This window comes from Grus americana, chromosome 3 (genome assembly GCF_028858705.1).
Source record: "Grus americana isolate bGruAme1 chromosome 3, bGruAme1.mat, whole genome shotgun sequence".
Classification (NCBI taxonomy): Eukaryota; Metazoa; Chordata; class Aves; order Gruiformes; family Gruidae; genus Grus; species Grus americana.
Window position 1 is genome coordinate 70,403,447 of NC_072854.1, and position 20,940 is coordinate 70,424,386.

General features: G+C 37.6%; 1 protein-coding gene across 18 annotated transcripts in view; it reads left to right on the forward strand.

Moving 5' to 3' along the window:
- The window catches only part of SYNE1 (spectrin repeat containing nuclear envelope protein 1), a 311,090-nt gene that overhangs the window by 135,691 nt on the left and 154,459 nt on the right, over window positions 1-20,940 (forward strand). For all 18 annotated transcript variants that reach the window (XM_054822896.1, XM_054822889.1, XM_054822893.1 and 15 more), the window contains 13 exons: window positions 1,418-1,576; window positions 2,131-2,313; window positions 4,189-4,290; window positions 6,017-6,220; window positions 7,174-7,381; window positions 8,098-8,210; window positions 8,901-9,106; window positions 10,141-10,296; window positions 11,497-11,788; window positions 12,487-12,659; window positions 14,658-14,967; window positions 17,569-17,733; window positions 19,107-19,463. In XM_054822896.1, the coding sequence (XP_054678871.1) occupies window positions 1,418-1,576; window positions 2,131-2,313; window positions 4,189-4,290; window positions 6,017-6,220; window positions 7,174-7,381; window positions 8,098-8,210; window positions 8,901-9,106; window positions 10,141-10,296; window positions 11,497-11,788; window positions 12,487-12,659; window positions 14,658-14,967; window positions 17,569-17,733; window positions 19,107-19,463 (2,628 nt within the window). The remainder of the gene's footprint in view (window positions 1-1,417; window positions 1,577-2,130; window positions 2,314-4,188; window positions 4,291-6,016; window positions 6,221-7,173; window positions 7,382-8,097; window positions 8,211-8,900; window positions 9,107-10,140; window positions 10,297-11,496; window positions 11,789-12,486; window positions 12,660-14,657; window positions 14,968-17,568; window positions 17,734-19,106; window positions 19,464-20,940) is intronic.

Below are 20,940 nucleotides of genomic sequence, written 5' to 3' on the forward strand. Positions count from 1 at the left end.
AGCATTTTGGTGAGACCCATTAATGTGTATTTGATTGTTGCTATTTATAATTTTAATACCTAGAAATGCAAAATGTTAATTTATATGGAAAGCATAAGTTATCTGCTTTTTATATAAAATAGCTTGAGAATATATTCCTATCATAGTATGAGATGATATTTCCAGTCAACATACTTTAATGTTTTTCCAAATTGGGTAATTTTTTTAATGAATAAAAGTCATTCATGTCCGTGTCTTTCCCTGAGATGACTTATTCTATGGGGTACAATGTTGAAACCAGCCATTGAGCAGAGATACGGAATTTGGATCCCTGCATTCCATTTATTTCACTGGATCATATTTCTAAAACTCTAAATTCTGCTATCCATCACCCTGCCAGGAGAAACAGTTCTGAGTTAAATTCTTTCCATTCATTCGGAGGGTAATTTCATTTGGAAGGCTATTGAGCTCTTCATTAAAAATTCCTCAGTCAGATCTGTATAAACCTCATTCTAAACCGTGTGTATTTATGGCCTCTTTTTAATAGACATTTTAACTAGAACTGGAAGCCAGAACAGAGCGCACCAGTCTAACAAATAAACGCGTGTCACTTCCATGTGATTCCTCTCCATAATGTGAACCCTGGGCTGCGGAGAATTCTCTGCTACAACAGTGGCCACATGTAGGCCTGAAGGAGTCGGAGTGCAATAAATATTTTGCACGGCTCCTACCATAATAAAGTAGGCAGGGCCACGTGGCCACGCCGCATCCCGATTAGTAGCTTATCTCTCATTCTGATCTGTAATACTTGTTAAAGAATAAAGCGTGACATGCTTACTGTGATCCTTTCTCAGTATGTTGTCCCCTCTTCAGTGAAGTGTTTTAAAGCTTTCCCTATGCCTAGAATTGCAAACTTAGTAGCCCTGAAGATTTTGTCTAATTCCTTCTTGAGCACATTTGTACTTTCATTTTCCAGAATATCTAGGAGTGACAGGTTTTACAATTCTAAATTTTGTTTGCGGCACTCTCTGTTTACACTGCTGTAATTCCAGAACTGATTTTAGATACTAGTTAGTCAATGGTGGGGTCTTATTATTAAATTTTAGACATGAAGAGTCTGCAGAATAAAAAGAATAATTAAAAAAAATTGCCTTAAGTGATGAAGATAGCTGGTTACCAAGTGGCGAAAATTCAGAATTTATTATTCCTACTTGTGTGCTTTATTTATAAGAACAGTCATACTATTTGATTATGCTCATGAGAAAACCATGTCAGTTGCTCTGTATTTTGTGACGTAGTTAAATATTAGATGGTATGCTGAGTGTGAATTATCAAATGTATAACATATATCACAGGGCTAGGGATGGGTGCCTGGAGAATCGGATTTTTCTTTCTTTCTTCAAGGCTTCATTAAACAAACAAATATTTATGTCCACAGCACGAAGCTGCCAAGAATGATCTGAGTGATAAACAAAAAGACCTGGATACTTTCACCAGTAAAGGAAAGCATTTGTTAGCAGAATTGAAAAGGGTGCATAACTGCGACTCCACTGCGGTAAAAACAGACATGAACTGTATGGTGGACAAATGGCTAGATGTAAGAGTCTGGTGTTTCCATGCTGAATACAGTTTTAAAGTTGGGCTAAGGTTATAATATTAGTATTTTCTTAGGATCTTAGAGTGCAATTGTTTAGTAAAGTTTTCTTTGAAGCATATCTTGAAGGGTTAATCGTAGGGATTTGGCATCCATTGTACGCACGAAGTTGTGACATCTGTTTCATAGATTTAAAACGATGTCTTACAACAATGTGTGAATGTTGCTAGTATAAATTTGCTCAGTGCACACTTCTGAGTATAAATTTGGGTTGGATTCTTACCTAATGTATGCCAGTAAGTTTATTTGAACATAAAACTCTAATCCAGTCAAAAATATACAAATTTTTAGAAACAGTCACATACAATTTTTGTTCATTTTATGATCTGGGTAACTAAATTGAAATTAAAATTCAGAACTTAGACCTAACTCTAAGGAAATTATTTGGCCTAGGCTTCCTAATTATTTCTGATGCACTTGTCTTACAACTGGCTGCAAAATAAAGAAATCTAAAATTAATTTGTGAATGGTACTGATACATTCTCATCTCCTAAAAGGTGTCTGAAAGAATTGAAGACAACATCGACCGGCTGAGTGTAAGCGTGTCTCTATGGGATGACATCCTGAAAACTGGAGATGAAATGGATGGATGGTGCAATAAGCGCATTTCTCAACTGAACGAAGGCATCAGCAACTTGAGTAACAGTCAGAGAATGGAGGTCCTCCTGAAAGACTTCCAGGTGCTTTAACCAGAAACCATTGATAAAAATCTTCTGGACCGAGATCTCAAGTGCTGTCAGGCACATAGATAAGGCCGTACTGCTGTAGATCACTGTGTCCCCTGTTCAAGCAGTGGTACCACTAACCCAGTGGCTAGCTGACAGCATTCCAGTCCTTTTTTGAAGTCGTCTGCTTCTGACAGAAACAAGAACGGCACCTCTCTTACTAAATCAAAGCTCCGTAGTTATTTTGGCTCTAGCAATACATGACAAAATGTTCTTACAAGCACAAAAATTTCAAAAAGCATGGCATTGGACTGAACACTGTTCCAGTAGAAACTGATGGAAATTTTAGACAACTTCAGCTGAAGTTAAGCAAAAAATGAATAGCTTCTGAAATCTCATCTAAGGTAGATTCTCCGAATTAAAAAAAAAAAATAATAACAATACACCAGACTGGAGGGCAAATTTTAATGTCAGGTTCTTTAACAATTTCAGTAAGATGATGTCTTCCTTTTCTGGATAGTATTAAACTGTTTTAGAAATCTAGCCAGTGTTCAGGATGCATTCTGCCTCTATTGGCTTAAAATATACAGCAGATCAACCACAGAATGAGCCATATTCTGCATCATTTGAAATAAATGCTATCCTTAACAAGAGGCTCAGTGAACATGTACAAGTAGTATGATAGGATATGAAATGGTGTTAAATCAGTATTTGGGTCAGTATAAGCTTTAGCTAATGTCTTTCTGATTAGTATAGCAATCAAACCACCTAAATTCATCACTACTAAAATTGATTTGGAGTAAGAGCAGCCAGTGCTCAAACCACAGGTGTGCCTGATTCACAGGAGGGCCAGAATAGCAGAAGACATGAGCACTGTGCATACATTTGCAGTCACAGAATGTGCAGTTTATACTACTCGTTTTGCACTTTCTTTTGCAAAGACAAGAGGAAAGCCAGTTCACTGACAGAAGGGTCTTGCCATTTCAGCAATCAAAAATAGATGAGCATGGGCAGAAATAATCAGTGTACCTTTTATATGGTCCATAGCAGTGGACCCTTTCTTGATCAGTCGCCTAATATTATATCCTCCCTAGCACAAAATACCCTCTGAGGATTCTTCTGGGGCCACCTGAACTTCTACCATTCAGGCCAGATGTGAAGTGCAGCAATTTAATCCTGAAATCCACTATCCAGTCTTTTAATTGGAGTGACCTGTTTGAATTTTTTAAAAAGAAGGTTTGGGTAATAGGCTACACACACCAATTACTTGCCTAATACTACAGAATTACAATTATACAAATTATGAGTTTCTCTTTCACTTTGCTATTACTTTTTTAGTAAGTAGATTATTTCCTTAAAACTTGGATCTATATGACCACAATAAATACAAGGTCCAGATATGTCAGTGCATATATAGCATCATTTTTTAATTCCCTTTTGAGGTTAAAATTTATTTCTGTGTCTAATTTTTTTCCAAGAGCTCCCTTCCTTGTAAAAAAAAAAAAAAAGAAACCCAGGGGGCACATGTATTATAGTCTGCATGCCATTACATGGAACCTAACAACAACAGTAGATTTTTCCAGTCAAATAAACAATGACATTCCAATCTTTAGTCAGCCAGTTTTAAGAAACTAAAGCTGTTAGAGCATTTTAAATGCTAAAAATGTGTGTGGTTATTTTAATGGAGGGGGAAAGTCTCTGAACTGAGCCTAATAAAGGAAAATAGATGGGAGATTTTTAGAGACTAAAACTAATAAAACGACAGTGTTTTTCCTCTGGTTGCTAAAGTTTGTTTAGATGTTCTTTCATTTTTGCAATTGATGGAGCATCCTTCTGAAGGTCTAAAACTTTCTTCTGGTTTGGTATGAAACTTTGACATCTCTTTTACAGTCCGAAATCAAGGATAAAGAACTGAAGTTGGAGCAGCTTCATTCCAAAATTTCAGATCTTAAAGAATTGACCCATAGCCAAGAGCCTCCTGCAGATCTCCAGGTAAACTAAAGATATTGGTAATCACAGACTGTGCTCAAATGACTAAGAAGAAACTCCTCCTGAAATTTCTCTCTCTCCTGTACTGCCTTTTACTTTTAAGGTCACGGATACAGCATTATTTATATGTATCATAACTATTCTTTGTTCATATATTTTTAGTTTAGTTAACTTTGTTTTTTTCTGAAAAAATATGCCATAGAGGAATTGAACATTGGAGTTGTAAAAGTATTTTTTACTAAATTGGAAGAGTAATAGTTTATAAGGTATCTGATCAGATATGAGACAGATGATATTCTCTACACTGCACAACATTAATCCATGTCATATGTGAATGCATACACACTTTGCCTCTGAAAGAATTATAGTGCAGTAAAATATGTTCATTTGCTTTATCAAACCAAAAGCATTCTTTAGTGGACTGGAATTAGTGCCCTGAACTAGCTGTACAAGAGAGGGGTAAAATGCGAACACTGAAGGTGAGCTGTTGAACTTTTGTTATTGGCTAGGTCCTTATTTTTTATGTTCTAGGGCAGATGCCTATTTTGGATGTTTGATTTCAAATGGAAATTCATATGTGAGATTATTCACTTTCAGTGTCACAAGTTTTAAAAGATAAGCTGACTGCTGACTTCTGTGATTTCCACAGGCAGAAAAATATCTCAATAGATATTTATTTCAAAACCATTTATTAGATTTTAACAGAACTTAATATATCACTCAGGCCTTGTCCATATCTTGCCATGACCATACACGTAAGCCTAAATTACCAATCAGATATGGGTAAAGAACCCTATAGTATAAAGATGTGCAAATTATATGGAAGTGTTCAGGTTCTCCCAAATTGTTTCCTTTATGTGAGAGGTTCAGAAAATTCAGGTTTAATCATATGTTTCATAATAAATATCTGTCCACTTAGAGAGCAAAACTCAGAGCAAATTATTTAGCAGAATATCACTGTTAACCAACACATACCTATTTCCAACTACTAAATATGATAAATACAATAAAAAATTTAAATCATACCCACAATAAAATAATTGTAGTTGATAGATAAATGCAAATTTGAAAATAAAACCTCACAAACTAAACATAAATCCCCAAATTATTTGCCAGCTTTCAAATGCTAAATACATAAACTACAGTATGATCAGCTCGTACCCTAAGAACATAAACAATTCCTTAACAGAATTTTCAGTAGCTACCCTATTATGACTGGTTTGATTTACTTTTTATTAATAATATGTGCGCAGTTAACATCTGCTATAATTTCACATATTACTGTCTTTGAAAAGGTTAATGGGCAATATTCTAACTTATTTTTGTGTTCAATTTTAATCTGCCTTACACTGAAATACTTTAAGCCTCAGTGCTCTTAAGTGTCACCAATTGATATTTCTTATGGAGCTAGTTGTGCTTAGGTCATGTTCTGTATATATGGCAAATTAGTAAAGGAAAAAGAACTGTTTAATTTTTCAGAAGTGGATAATAACTTCAAGAGTTTACAGTCTGGCTGTATATAAGTTAGTATCCCTTCTTTGGATTGCTGTATATCTAAGACTTAATCCTGAATGGTTGACATTTTTATTTATGTAAGTATCTTCAGTTACAGATCTAAAGAGCAAAATTATCATTATGTGTCACTTTCCTACCTTCCATTTTTTCAATAAATATTCACCATAATAATTGTTTTATTTAAATGGTTTAATACATAACATTTTGCTTTTAGTTTATAGAATCAGATTTGAGGCAGAAGTTGGAACATGCCAAAGAAATGTCAGAGACAGCAAAAGAGACACTGAAAGATTTCAGTACCCAGAAGATGCAGTTACAGAAGTTTATTGATCAGACGACAGACTGGTTAACAAAAGTGGAAGAGACACTGTTAAGCTGTGCACATAACCTGGATCCTGGAGCTCTAAATAAAGTGAAGGTCGGTGCTGAAGAAAATGAATATGATTTTTCTTATGCAGTCATCTTTGCTTTTTTTAGTTTTCGCTAAGCATTGTACTTAATTTTCACTTGATAACAAATATATATCTCCTGCACAGCTGCTAGAGTGTTAGCAAACAATACAGTGATACTCTTTTAAGAAGTTCCACCAGTGAACAAAAGTTCTAATCTATTAACACAAACCTTTTAGAAAATTATAATGAATAATATGGTTGTGACAAGAACCAGTTTTGTTACATTGAACGCTTCAGTCATTACTCCAGCAAATTTACAAGTTCATTGACTCCCTTGCAATATAAGTTATGAACTTATAACTCATCACAGTACAAAACTCTAGACTGAAAATTTTAAGACAAACTTCTACCTCAGAAGTCCTCCTTAATCTTCATATTTAGCAATTCTTTTATCTACATCCTAGAGCTCTCTTGATTGCATACAATTATGCATATCATAACATGACAAACCACGTGGAGTTTTTTTCAGCATTAGCACATGTTAATGTTGATATACTAGCCAATTCAAATTTAATTTTCAAACAAAAGTTCTTCTCTAGTCAAATGAAAATTCCCTTTCATTCAGAAGTCCCACCAAATACCAGTGTCATATTGCGCCTCACCTGTACCTTCAAAACTTTGCTGAAAATAACTATTGCTATTCTGTATGCCTTGAAATTTCTGTATTTTTTAATAGAGTAGTAAACCATGAGAAACGGCATTTTTCACATTTCTGTGATGGCTCTTTAGTTTCAAGGATTCATCTCACTTGGAATATTCAGGAAACGTGATCCAGTACTTCTTCCCTTCATTGTGTCTAGGACTTGCAATAGACCGTAGGAGGAAGGAGCATATGGGAGGAGGAGGAATGCTTGAGGAAAAGAGAGGGCTCTTTTGTTTCTTTACAAATGTCATATTTGTGTTGTAACTTCATTTTCAGGAAACACAAAAAGACCTTCAGCTTCAGCAGAGCAGCATTGACTCGACCCGTGAGAACCTCAACAGCCTGTGTCGCAAATACCATTCCATAGAGCTGGAAACTCTTGGTGGCACTGTCACTTCATTAATAAAGAAGTATGAAGCTGTGAATCAGCTCTGCTCCCGAACACAGGCCAGCATGCAAGAGTCCTTGGAAAAACATTTCCTCAGTGAGTCTTCGGGCTTGTTAATATGAGCCGTTAGCCCGCAGCCATGAATCATTCTGGAGCCTGCCAGAGTTTCCAGTGATGTCACTTGCAATTACAACTTTATTTTTCTATGGAGCCTTCCAAAAAGTCCTGTTACCAAATGTTCATTGGATAACTGCTATGAAACAGCGCATATTACAAAAACAAAATTCAACTTTAAAAATGTGATATGCATGAAAGGCAAGCTCAGCTCCACCTTTCTTCACTCTTAGTATACATTTCTGTTGCACGTATACACTTTGTGTGTTTGCTGTAGAGATTTATATAACCAAATGGAGATGTTTATAATGTAAAAGTCCCCATCTGAAGTATTTCCTGGGCTCCCTCAATAGTCAGTGGAGAGAAGTAGGCAATTTTTAATCTTATATATTAAGATATTAATCTAGATATCTAGCATTAAATTGGGACATACTATAGACTGAAAATTCCTGTCTTTTCCCATCGACTATAAAGGGTAGCCTAGTGTGACTGTTCAAATTTGGATGTTTACAGTGGAAACGTAACTTTTTGTGAAATTAATCCCACTCCCCAAGGTCATTGAAGGCAAGGAGACTCATCCTGTTAGCTTTTACACACTGTTCCTGAAGGATAAAAGAATTGCGGAAGACAGCTGTATTGTGGATAATGCTGCTTCTTAAAAAAATATTCTCTTCTCTATACTTTTTTTTTTCAATAAGATTCTATGCAAGAATTCCAGGAATGGTTTTCTGGTGTGAAGGCTGCAGTAAAAGAATCATCTGACAGGTCTGGAGACAGCAAAGCAATAGAGGCAAAGCTACGTGACTTGCAGGTATAGTAAATTTAAAAAAAAAAAAAAAAGTAATTAGCAATTTAACTGTATGTATCCAATTATATCTCTAAAATAATTTGTAGATGCCATTATATTTATTGGGTTTGTTTCCCAAAAGTTAATGTAAGAATGGTTCAAGACAGCAATATGTACTGTAGAGGGACTACGGTGGAAACAGTGTTTACTGTTCTGAGAGATCAGAATTTAATTTCTGGAAAGTTTATGTACGACTAAACTATTCTTGTTTCTGATTTTTAATCTTTTTTCCTTTTTTTTTTTTGTCTTCTTTCTCTTCCTTTTCCTACTTTTTCTTACACTATTGGTTATTCAGTCTTTCAGATTAACACTGATATGTCAAAGCTTACCTGTGTAGATTTTTGATGGGACAGAACACAAATAGCAAACACCTATTGCAAACAGCCCTCATTCCCAAAATGTATAACATCTTCAGTACATGACTAAACTGTCCAGAGAAAGACAGGACAACCTTGGGACCAAATAGGAAAATTGAGCTCTGTGAATTGTAGCACCACTTAATAAAATTTCATTTGAACTATCTGCTTAGAATTCTTTCCATAGCCAGACATGCCTCTCATCTTGTTGGGGAAATCTGACTACTTCTAATAGAAATATTGCTTATCTTTAGTTATTAAATCTTGCATGTTTAAACTGTATCTTTTCATTACGCAGAGTGTGCTGAATTCTGTTAGCGAAGGACGGAACAAGCTAGATGCTGCCTGCAAGGAAGGAGAAAGTTTGTATGCTTGCTTACCCAAACCAGTCGTGGGCCATATTCAGGAGCAAATAGCGAAAGCTAACCAGAACTTCCAGGAATTCCTCAACCAGTGCATGAATGATAAGGCGGCCCTGGAAGCTTGCGCCTCGCACCTGGGAAGGTAATACCAGTAGGCACAGATCGTCCGGCTGCAGAGATACAGGGTACAAGCGGAAATTGTTTCTAGTTACTCTAGTCCTGTTTGCTTTTTTATCTGGAAATATTTAAAAGAAAATGTAGTTCTCTGCTGAAAACAAAGCAACAGGTCTTGCTCCAAGGGTATTGATTTGATTAAAGAATGGAAGGTCAGGATCATATATGCGGAAGATCTGTGGAGCTCATGCAATCCCAAATCAGCAGTTGGAATCTCATTAATTTAAATGCAGTCTCCTGGAAGGAAAAGGTGTGATGAATTTTCAAGTTCTGCCCTGGGGTTTGAAGACAGTACGCTTTTTACACAGCATGCATTTGTCCTGTCCCATTCCAGATGGACATATTTCCTAAGGAGCTAATAAGAAGATATTCTTAAATTATTACTTGGGGCTGGAATTTTACAAGTTCAAATATTTTTAGGTATATCTAGATTCAACACTGTTGCTAATTGACAGCAATGTTAGCGTAGCACTAATGGGTAAAACAGCAAGGTGAGATGGTGTGCATTCAAGTAAGGAAAAGGTTTTCAAACTTAGGGCCAGTTCTGAGCCCTCAAGGTTCCAGTTACGTTCTGCTGGAGAAATTCAGAGCACATACAATATTTCAGGTGTTCTAAGTGTCAATACTAAGTAAAAGCTCATTTTTACCCATTTTTTAATCTTAGACTAAATCATTATAAGGATTTGGAAAAAGCTTTCTTTTGGTCTGCCTTTATTGAATCTAGTAATAAATAAAAGCACTGTCACTTTAAATTTTGGAGACTTCTTTTCTCACTGTAGTTCCCATGATTTTGCTGAACATTTTTAGAGAGTTGGTGAATATTTTTAGATTAGTAGTCACTGTGGAATTACGTTGTGTGTACAACTGTTATTCTCGAAGCATGAAATTGATACCTAGCTTTATTTTCCTGGTCTTGTGGATATTGAAAGGACTGAGTTAACTTCTTACTAACTTTACTCCACCTGAGAAATATTTTTAAGGGAGTGTTTATCTGTTCTGTAGCTTTGAAGATCAGCACAAGAAACTTGGCCTGTGGATACATGACATGGAAGAAAGAATAAGCACAGAAGCATTAGGAGAGAGCAAACAGCTTATTCCTGAGAAGAAAAAGGAGGTGCAAAAAGTGGAAAAGTTCCTGGAAGAGTTACTGAATTCAAGGTAGTATGAAATACATTTCCTAAAATGCTCTCACTCTTTTCCTCTGCTAAATCAACAGTGAAACTAAACTGTTGGGATAAAGTGTGTCTGTAAAAGATAGAGAAAGGTGTTGCAACATAGTCTGTGAAAAAAGGCTAAATCCAGATACTTCCAGTTTTAAGGAAAGTGGAATTTGAAGCCAACTCCAAAATTTCATGTTGATACATCTCTCATTAAGAAAAGCTTATCTTACTTCATTAATAAGTGGAAACTGAAAAATATTATCTTAAAAATATTGCTTGTAAAAATAAATCTTTAAAATATTGCTTGTAAAATCAAGAGGAAAAATGACACTTATCCATTTTAAAATTTTCTTTCTGTCTGTCCTGCAACACTCAGATTCAACCGGGTTAGCAGAATCCACTTTCCCATATAGCTGACTTTATAAAAGAGCTCAAATAACATCCACACTGGCTGTGAAATCTTTCTAGAATTCAGACTTAGCCAACACATGATGAAGTAATTGCCTTTTTTTAGTACACAGTGGTTTTTCAAATTCTTTTTATTTTATTATTAGGTTGGTGAAGATAGAACAGAAGTAGTAGTCGGTTGTGCAAGCCTCACAGCATGCTAAAAGAAAACACCCAGTCTCTACCTATTCCCTTGCGACCGACGCAAGACATTTTGGTCTGATATGGATTCCCTGTAATCACAGGGGATCAGGAAGGGTGATCCAGTAGATTGAAATTAATTGAGGCTGTATAAACCCACAGTTTTAATCTCTTTTACTGGCCCTTGTAATGAACCGCAGAGTCAGTGTCTAATCCTGGACAAATCGCCTGACCTTTCCAGCATGCTTTCCTACCTGTCAAAGACTATAAACTTCTCAGAAGCTTTTACAGGTACGAAAAGGTAGAAGTTCATAAAGAACTGGAAAGTCTGACAGCCAAGAAGAAAATTGTTTCATTCAAAGATTCCAGTGTGATCATTCTGAGCACCAAAATCTGCAAGAAATGGCACTGTACACCAGTAAAGATATTATTCGATACACACTGCTTATATTTCCTTTCAGTCTCTCCCAGCTAACCTTTCTGCTAACTATGAACTCTAGCACTGGTGGAGTAGGTGATTATGTCAGCAACCTTCATAGCTTCTGATAGTTGCCACAACAATATCACACACTTTCTGAAACTGATTTTCAGTCGCAATATTTTCTTTCAGGGAATCTTTTGATAAGCTGTCCCAGATGGCACAGGCTTTAAATGAAGAAGGACATGGTGCAGGAAGAGAAGCGCGCCTGGCCTCTCAACATCTCACCAATTATCAAAACATGGTGAAAACTGTCAAGGAGAAGCTAAGAACATGTCAGCTTGCACTCCAAGAGCATCTCGCTTTGGAGGAGGCATTACAGAGTATGTGGTCATGGGTGAAAGAGGTTCAAGATAAACTGGCATCATCAGAGAGCACTGTTGGTAGCAAAGCCACGCTAGAGAGACGACTGACACAAATTCAGGTAAAGAAGGATACAAATAGAGATTACGCGTCAAGATTAACATTGGGTGTGAGCCACATCACTGGAAAAGGAATATTTTTATTTTTTATTCTTTCTACAGTTATGAAGGAGAGGATTAGAATTTAAGATGATCTTGACAAATTGGTAGGTGCAGTATGAAAAGGATAAAGGTTAATGGAGACAGGTGCCAGATATTACATCTAATAAGGAATAACAAATTATGAAAATGTATTTTCAGGTCCACAAAAGCTTTCTAATGGAGGGGAAGCCTTGGAATAATTGACAAAGAGAGGCTGTGACATGTCTGTCACAGAAGGTCTTCAGGAACAGGTTAGACAAAAATCTATTAGGAAGGTCATCAGTGTAGATCCCACCATGGGCTTTCTTGAGATTTCTTCTAGCTATGTGGTGCTGTCTTTCTGTACAATGCTTAACCTACTCGTTATCTACTGCAACGTAAGCAATATTTTAGGATGACCATTGCAGCGAAATATCTGTATGGCTGTGGGAAAAACTGCTAGATCACCTGCACATAGCAAGGGACAGGCAGCTACAAGAAAAGGTGCCTAGGAATTCATACTGGGCATGGCTGTCAAGGATAAATGAGATCAGAGAAGATGATGTTCACTGTTGAAAGAATAACAGCTTTCACCTCTCAGCAGGTTGCATTTGATTTTTTGACTTATTTTGCCTCACAGGAGATCCTCTTACTCAAAGGTGATGGTGAAGTTAAGCTGAATATGGCCATTGGCAAAGGAGAACAAGCACTTAGAAGCAGCAATGAAGAAGGACAAAAGGTGATACAGACTGAGCTTCAGACGCTGAAGGACGTATGGAATGACATCATTAGCACTTCAGTGAACTGGCAGAGGTAAAACTCCCTGGAAAACACAGGTCAGACGCTGCCATCTTTGCTTACAAAGAGTGGTACCTTACAGCACATAGGAGTCCGTTCATTCAGTACTGGTATGTGAGGGGAAAGTTGTATCATCAGAGAGAATCAAAAATGCCTGAAAAAAATACATCCTTCTATAAAAAGATGAGTTGGCCCTATCAGATGAATCAAATTTTATATGAGATGGTAATTTCAAAATAAATAGAAATCATACAAATTCATACAGGCTAGAAAGGTATTTCTGAATTACTGAAACTCTACTTGGGCAGGACCAAGAACATCTACAAGATATTTATCTACTTTTTACTTACAAAACTCTAGGAAAGTTTATCAATTCTGTCTTTCATTATGGTTTTTAATTAAAAAAAAAAATCCTAATATCCACTCCAAATAATCTTTCTTGCAAATTAAGCTGGTTTCTTCTTGTCTTAACCTTGGTAGAAACAGAAAGTTTTTCTTATTGCCTGTGGGAGAACATTTTTTGTATTTGAAGTCCTCCATCATCTCTGTTCTAGACAGACTGATGTTCCTCAGTTTCTCAGTACTAATACTTTCTGGACCTCTTTCATCCTTGTTTCTGTTTCAGTAGATTGCAGACTATCAGTACTTTGTCTACATTTTTTTCTTGAAAGATAATAACTGAAAGTGAGCTGACTTCTTACTGTATTTGAGACCTTATTAATTCTGAATAGAGTATCAATATTTTCCATTTCCTTCATACAACACTCTTCTTAATCCAGTCCAGAATGAGATTTTTCCTTTCTTTCCAACAGTATCACATTGTTGAATTTTGTTTACTTCTTCATCCTCTAATATCTCCAAATCCTTTTCCACAGTACTAAACTTAGGCAGTTATCCCCGATTTTGTATTTGTATATCTGATTTTTCCTTCTTAAGTAAAGCATTTTTTTCATCATCAGATTCCATCTTTTTTAAATTTCTTTTAAGACCTTCTGACATTTAATTCCTGTCATCCAACTAGCTGCAGCCACTCCCTGGTTGCTTTCATCTGTGGGTTTTACAAGCACTCTCTGTTCCATCATCCCAGTCATTACCAGATAGAAATGGGCCCTTGGTGAACTTCTGCATGATCCTATTTCCTTAGTTCTCTAATGAAAACAAAGTTTCCCCTGCATCAGAAAACTCATAGATCTGCATTAGAAAAGTCATAGATCTGTACTGTAGATAATCTGAGTCCTAAACATCAGCTGTCAATGGTGGGACCACAATATTGGTAAACTGGATTTTTTCAATTGAAATTGGTGCCACTTTCTTACTTAGTCCAAAATTGTAATACAATTATATGTAGAAAATTATAATGGGCTACCTTCAATATTTCACTCTAATTTCACCCAATGCTTGTCATAAAATATTATTTAGATTAGGCTAGACCACTACATTTTGAATTAAATCCTTACCACACTCATGGCTATCATTAAGTCCAGTGGAATGAGAATTACATTCCTCAACACAAATCCCAGAGAAATCTGGTGATCTGCTAGAGGGAGCAATATATAACAAAAGAGAGTATTTCTTATAAATTGTAAATGGGACTACATGTAATTGATTTTTTTCTTCCAAAATTTGCCGGAATATCTCTTAATTGTCAATAATTTCATAGGCTTCCGTACACTTTATTATTCTGATCATAAAGAACTCCAGTAATGCTCTGTATTTTACTTTGCTGGACAGACACTGAAAAGTGCTTTTCATTAGTCTGAGACAGACAGATTGGTCATGTAACCTGCAGTAGGGAAGCAGTTGTATCAGGTTATACGCAGTAGCCCAAAGAACACAGAAATTCTAAAATAGTCGGGATGTAAGTTGACATAGAAAACTAAAGCAAGATGAGGGAAAAAGCATATTCTAAATGTATGGCAACAGTCAGTGTAACAATTAAGGTGTAAGAAGGTGGGTTTTTTCAGACTTTTTAAAAGTTCTTATCTATACTGTGTATGTTTCTTTTAATGTAAGCTGCCTAGAGTCTGTCATTAGCCAGTGGAATGAATATCTGGAAAGGAAAAACCAGCTGGAGCAGTGGTTAGAGAAATTGGATCACAAAGTGGAACAGCCTTTAGAACCACAGATTGGTCTGAAGGAGAAGTTTGCTCTGCTGGACCACTTCCAGGCTATTGTTTCTGAGATAGAGGATCACTCTGGTGATTTACAGCAACTCATTGAAAAAGCTGTGGAACTGTATGAGAAAACAGAGGATGATTCTTTTGGAGAAGCAGCTCAAGAAGAACTAAAAACACAGTTTAATGACATCACAACTGTAGCCAAGGTAAGGTAAAGGCAAAGGTCCCCATTTCAATTAAGTAAAATGTTTCAACATCTGTATATAAGGCTAAAAGTTTGATTGTTGTATTTTTTTAGTAACTAAAGGATTGACTGTGTTTGAATAGTCTTGCCTTTTTTATGGTTGAGTCTAACAAAAAAGTTGGACATAGTTCACTAAAATTCACTTGAATGCAGAACAGGTATTGGGAATTGAAATTGGTGTTGTTATGAAATTTGAAAACTGAAGGGCATATATTTTATTCCTAGTTTGATATATACACCAATATTTCTGACATTCTTCAGATTTATTTTAATCTAATTCTTTTGCATTCATTCCTAGCACTTTTTTTTACCCTAGAATGGGAAGAACGAAATACCTCCCTGAGCAGAAAACGTATTGTCAGAAAGAGAAATCCTGTTGTCAGAAAGATATATGCCCATATTTTGTGGTGTTTCAAGCCACTAAGCACTGCACATGCTACACAGGTATTCTCTTTGGTTTCTAAGGAAAGATAGATGAGCTCACTGAGACCTTCTGCCAACCAGACCACGACAGTGACACTGGCTCTGAGTTACAATCCCCACCTTCTCAGCATCAGGAAGAGGCCACATAATAGCAGGCTAATGTGAGACTGAAGTAAACTCTGTATATAAATCCAGTAATCTGATGGAAGTATGATTCAGGTTTTCATGTATTGAGAATAGTGCTGATGGCCTGTAGGTAATTAATCTATAGTCTCTATAAAAATAGTACCAGAGTAAAAAATTAGTGGAAGACCTAAGAAATTATCTCTTAGGAAAAATGTTAGATCTAGGGCATATGAATTTATTTCTTTAGTAAAAATCTGCGGTTTTCTTACTAAACTGGATAAAGGAAAGTCATTATGTGGAATCATGTAGTTTGGTTTTGGATTTGCTTTTTTAATTTTTGAGAGAAGATATACTATTATTGCCATTGTTTTATTGCTTTAAACATAGACCATAGATATTAGCGCCCTCTCAGATGTATCCAGTCTGTAATTACCATCTAGTCACACACACTTTTGGTTTTATGATGAACTTTTGCTCTCTTTTTTTACTGGAAATAGTAAGCTATGAATCTGGTTTCTAGAGAATCAACGCAATTTCATCCTCATGTAACTCCGCTTCTTTCAGTGGTGTTAAATCTGGAGCAATACCAAGATTACTGACTCAATACAATGCTTTTAAACTTGTATGACAAGAGTATCATAAGTGATAAAATCAAAATTCATCAATAAATTTAATTTCTTAAGCAAGAAATACAGCTTTGCCCTCTTTCCCTTGGGAGAGAACAGCACTGACTGCAACTGGTAGAAGCCATTGCCACTGGCAGAGATGAACTAGTTGCACTTTGCCTCCACTCTCCTCTTCTACCGGTGCTGTATTTTGGTGTGAGCAAAATAAATAGAGGTGTGTGGTTGCCTTTTTGGGGGCTCTTTTGCTTCCCTAGGGAATTATCTGTTTTGTGTAGAGTCAGGCACATGTGGACAATTTCTACTCTGTTGTCGCATAAAATGCATTAAGCTGTAAAAACTTTGAGGATTTACTTTAGGTCATCTTCGTTTAGCTAGTAACCATTCACTGTCTAGGTGGTCTGACACATTCTGAGAAATTATGATGATTATTTTCAGAGGGAACAGCAGGCCTTATTAATCTAACTTAATTTTTTAAACATTAGTTGAATGTTGAGTTATTCAAAATTAAAAATAACTGGAGTTTAATCCATAAGTGGTTTTGTTTGACACCGATTTAAGGACACTTAGATCTAGAGTATCCACAAAGAAATGAAAAGTTATTCGATTAGCTCAGTTCACTTTTGGTTGGTTTTGATAAACGTTCCTGAGTGTTAGATCACAAGAACATCAGAAAAAATCTACTCAGTCAAACCAAAGGCAAATCGAGACCAGTACACTATTTCGCCTTTTCATAGTAAGTAAACTGGCCCCGCTCTCAGCTTACATTAAAAAGCTAAGAAGGAGCCATGAAGCTGTTGTTTCTCTGTGTCAGGGAAAGCATCCTCCAGAGCTGCAAGGCAGGTGGCTGGGGACAACCACCACTTCTGATCTGATGGTTAAAATGGGACTCAGCAACATAAGGACCTTTTTCACTTTTGAACAGCAGAAGTCCTACTTTGTGGTCTTTGTATGGGACATCTCTGTGACTCTGCTTAGCATTTGTAGGGACCTGGTGCTTCCAAAGGAGAGCTATGTTTCTGGCAGCGTGCTGCTGCCTGGCATGACTCACAGGTGATCTGTAAGACCCTCTGCAGGGGGCATTGGGAAAAGCATGCCAGAGTTGCACAGCTGCAGCTTTACCATCTCTTATACATTTTGTGCTAAAGGATGTGTTAAAGTACATTTTTCGTATATTTTTCAGAAGGCTTCCTCATTGTTTGCTCCAGCAGAACATGCCTGTCCAGACCAACCTTAACCAAACCTTGTGCTGTGTAGCGCTGTGTTCTGCTGCTATAAGCTGTGCTCTGTTCATCATTCAAATGGATGCTATAGAGTCAAACCAGTAATCAAGCATTTTAATGGGTTTGTTTGGTTTTGTTGTTGTTTTTTTCTTTCTATCTGAATGATAGGAGAAAATGAAGAAAGTGGAAGATATTGTGAAGGATCATTTGCTATACCTTGATGCTGTGCAAGAATTCACAGACTGGCTCCATTCTGCAAAGGAAGAGCTGCACCGCTGGTCAGATGCATCTGGAGATACATCAACCATACAGAAAAAGCTGGCCAAAATCAATGTAAGATAGATAAGTTAGCTTCCATGATTTTATTTGCGATTCAGACCCTAGGCTCTAAAATAGGCCAGAGCAAAAATGTTGTGGGATCTTGCTCTTTGTGTATTTGAAATGGTGATTACATTTCAGTGAGCAAGCTTTCTACGTTCTGTTTTGTTTTCTACTCCCTTTCCATATGCAACTGATGGAGTAAAAGTACAATCAGACCTGAGCTAACCACAGCACACATGGAAACAATTTGCAAGAGCGGAAACCCAGTGGCATCACAGAAGAATGCGGCTTAGCTGATTAATGAATACTGCTCTGTCCTCATCCCTGAATATGCCTTTTCCGTGAGCAGAGTTGTCTGAATCAGTCTGAAACAACCTTTTCCGATTTACATGAAATCGAGATACATAAAGCAGTGCAAGGATTGTTCTCCCCAGACACAGCAGAAACGTATGGGTTGCCTCCCTGGGTATATTCTCCTTACCCTGGCACCCATTCTGAGGCATGTGAGTGCCTAAGCAAGTTACGTATTCCTGAATGCAACATTAAAGCAGACCGCATGTTTTGCTCATGCCTGATGTTTACATTCAGGTACTCATGTTAACAGCATTGTAGTCTGCTCCTAAACAGTGAACAGACTGCTAGATGAGGATTCAGGAAACCCGAGATCAAATTACAGATTTGTTGTACACTCTTGGACAGTTTTCAGTCTCCTTTCTGTTCAAGCTCCCCACGTATAAAACGAGGAAGGGAGGAGATAGTAGTTTCTAGCTCATAAGACTAACAGAATAAATAACATTACTCTGGCATGCAGTGATTGGGATGATATTTATATTCTCCAGCTTCTTAAACTGAAAACTCCCAAAATTCCTTTGTAGCATGTGTAAGATTGAAATAGGACACTGTAGAAAGAATAAAAAAAAAGAGAAGACATGTGCAACCAGTTATGACACATCACAGATCATGGGTAGGCTGTAAAATGCTTTTTCTGAGGAGCTCGCTTGTGTTCTTAAAATTGCTATGAGCAGCTACATACCAGCGTTTCTTACGTAAAAGATCACAACAAAGTTATTATTTTCCTTCATCTTAACCTAAACGATATTTTTCAGAACCTGAAAGAAGTTCTTTCTCCCCTAAGCCTATGAAAGTTTCAGAATCGCTGTTGAATCGATGTAAACCCCTCACTTGACCGAGTTTTATTTTCATCCTTCCTCCGGCCGAGTGCGGAGCCGCTGCTGCCGCCGAAGCCGCCGCTCGGTGCGGGACGCGCCCCCGCTGCGCGCTGCCCCCGCACCGCTGCGCGCTGCCCCCGGCTTGCGCGGTCCCCTCCTCTTCCCAAGGGTGACGATGTCAGCTCCGCGGGTTACCATGGCAATGTCGCCTTGCAGGAGCTGGTAGAGTCCCGCCAGATCGGCGCTGGCCGCCTCGGCCGAGTGGAGACGCTGGCTCCCGCCGCGAAGCGCAGCACGGCGGCCGGCGGGTGCCAGCTGCTGGCCGCCGAGATGCAGGCCCTGCAGTCGGACTGGAAGCAGTGGGAAGAGAGCGCCTTCCGGAGCCAAAGCAGCCTGCGGGATGTGCTGAGCCAGATGGCCCTGTCGGAGCAGGAGTTCGCGGCGCAGGTCGCGCAGCTGGAGGAGGCCGTGCAGCGGTTCGGCGGGCAGCTGGCCGCCTGGTCCCAGAGCCTGGTCCCCCTCGACAGCCGGCACACCGACGCCGAGGTCGTGGACAGCTGGCGCAAGGAGAAAGTAAGGTCACATCTCTTTTCCTAGCAGCTTTTTGCTTGTAAATGTATGGTCACCGTGGGCAGAAAAACTTCTGCCAAGCAGGACTATCAAGTAGAAAACAATAAAATGTATCCGTGAAAAATATTTCTATGAAATCCCAACTTTCCAAACTTTTTTTGTAACTGTAATCGTAGCAAGCAGTGTTTATAGAAGACGTTTCTTTCCTTGGCCTCTGCTGTACAAGGCTTAGCGAATGCTGCCCGGATCTTAGACGATAAAAACAGGGCTTGCCTCTGAGAAAATGAAGGAGCTAGCACACCAGCTCCAAACTTCTCTTCCAAGTTGCTCAATGTTTCAAGCTGGAGTAGCACTTGATCGGGGAAATGCAAAGCATTTCCTAAAAGCCAAGTAGCAGCTGGAAACATTTCTTTCTTATAATTTGTCAGGAGTGTGCTGAGCTTATACTTTCCATTTCTTGAAATATTCTTCACATTATGCACATTGAGATCTTGTCCAATGCATAAAGAAGTTATACTTACTGATTGTTTTGCTGTGGAATGCAGTGGAATTCAGAGAAATAGAGAGGTGGTTTCTGCTCCTGATTGTCGTCTAGCAAAAATTTCCACGTGTATGTATCACACATTATATAAATATATATATATTCACAACAATCAAGATACACGTTTGTATGTATCTCGACTACCATGAATTACAAATGTTGCGAAAAGATAGAATATTTCCCTTTCAGGGTAGTGTTGCAATAAAGCAGTTTCAGTAAGGGAAAAGAGGTGAGTGATGCCTGCTTTCTGACCCCTTGACTGAAGAAATATTCAAAAAACCCCAGAACACCTTCTCTTTGAGCTGAGGTTATAAATCTCCTCCTCCAACGTCTGTGCCAAGTTATTTCTGTGGCTTCCCCTTTCACAAAATTCCCTGACACAGATTTACGGAACTTGTTTGCCTGAGTGCCAGGAGGTATCTGTAGGAGTAACAAAGCTGACATTACATTGGAGCAAATAATGATACAAATATGCAAAGTCTTCCATGTTTATATGTTTTTAAAAAGGAAAGCAAGACATGGAATTGTCATCAACATACAGCAACAATTACCAGACATTTTTTATTTTATAAATGGAGAAGTACTAAATTAAAAGGATATTGCTTTTATTAGTAGTATATATACTGTGGAGGTACTGTAACAACACTTTATTTAGATTAGACAGTTGGAAACTCTGCCTAAGGTGGAAAATGCAGAGCAATCTCAAGACTTATTATGCACAGCCCTACTATGTGATTTTATTTATACTTAGAGGAAATGTGACAGTAATCCTTCCATTTCTGGACCCCAGGGATAGGTCCTATTGTGAACATAAAATAGCACTGCAGCTTTCCATTTCCATTGTGTCACAGTGATTCTGTTGCCATGTAAGCCAAGGCCACGAATTAAAAATGCATTTCCTAATTCTCAGAATTAGCAAGCCCATTCTGTTATGCTCAA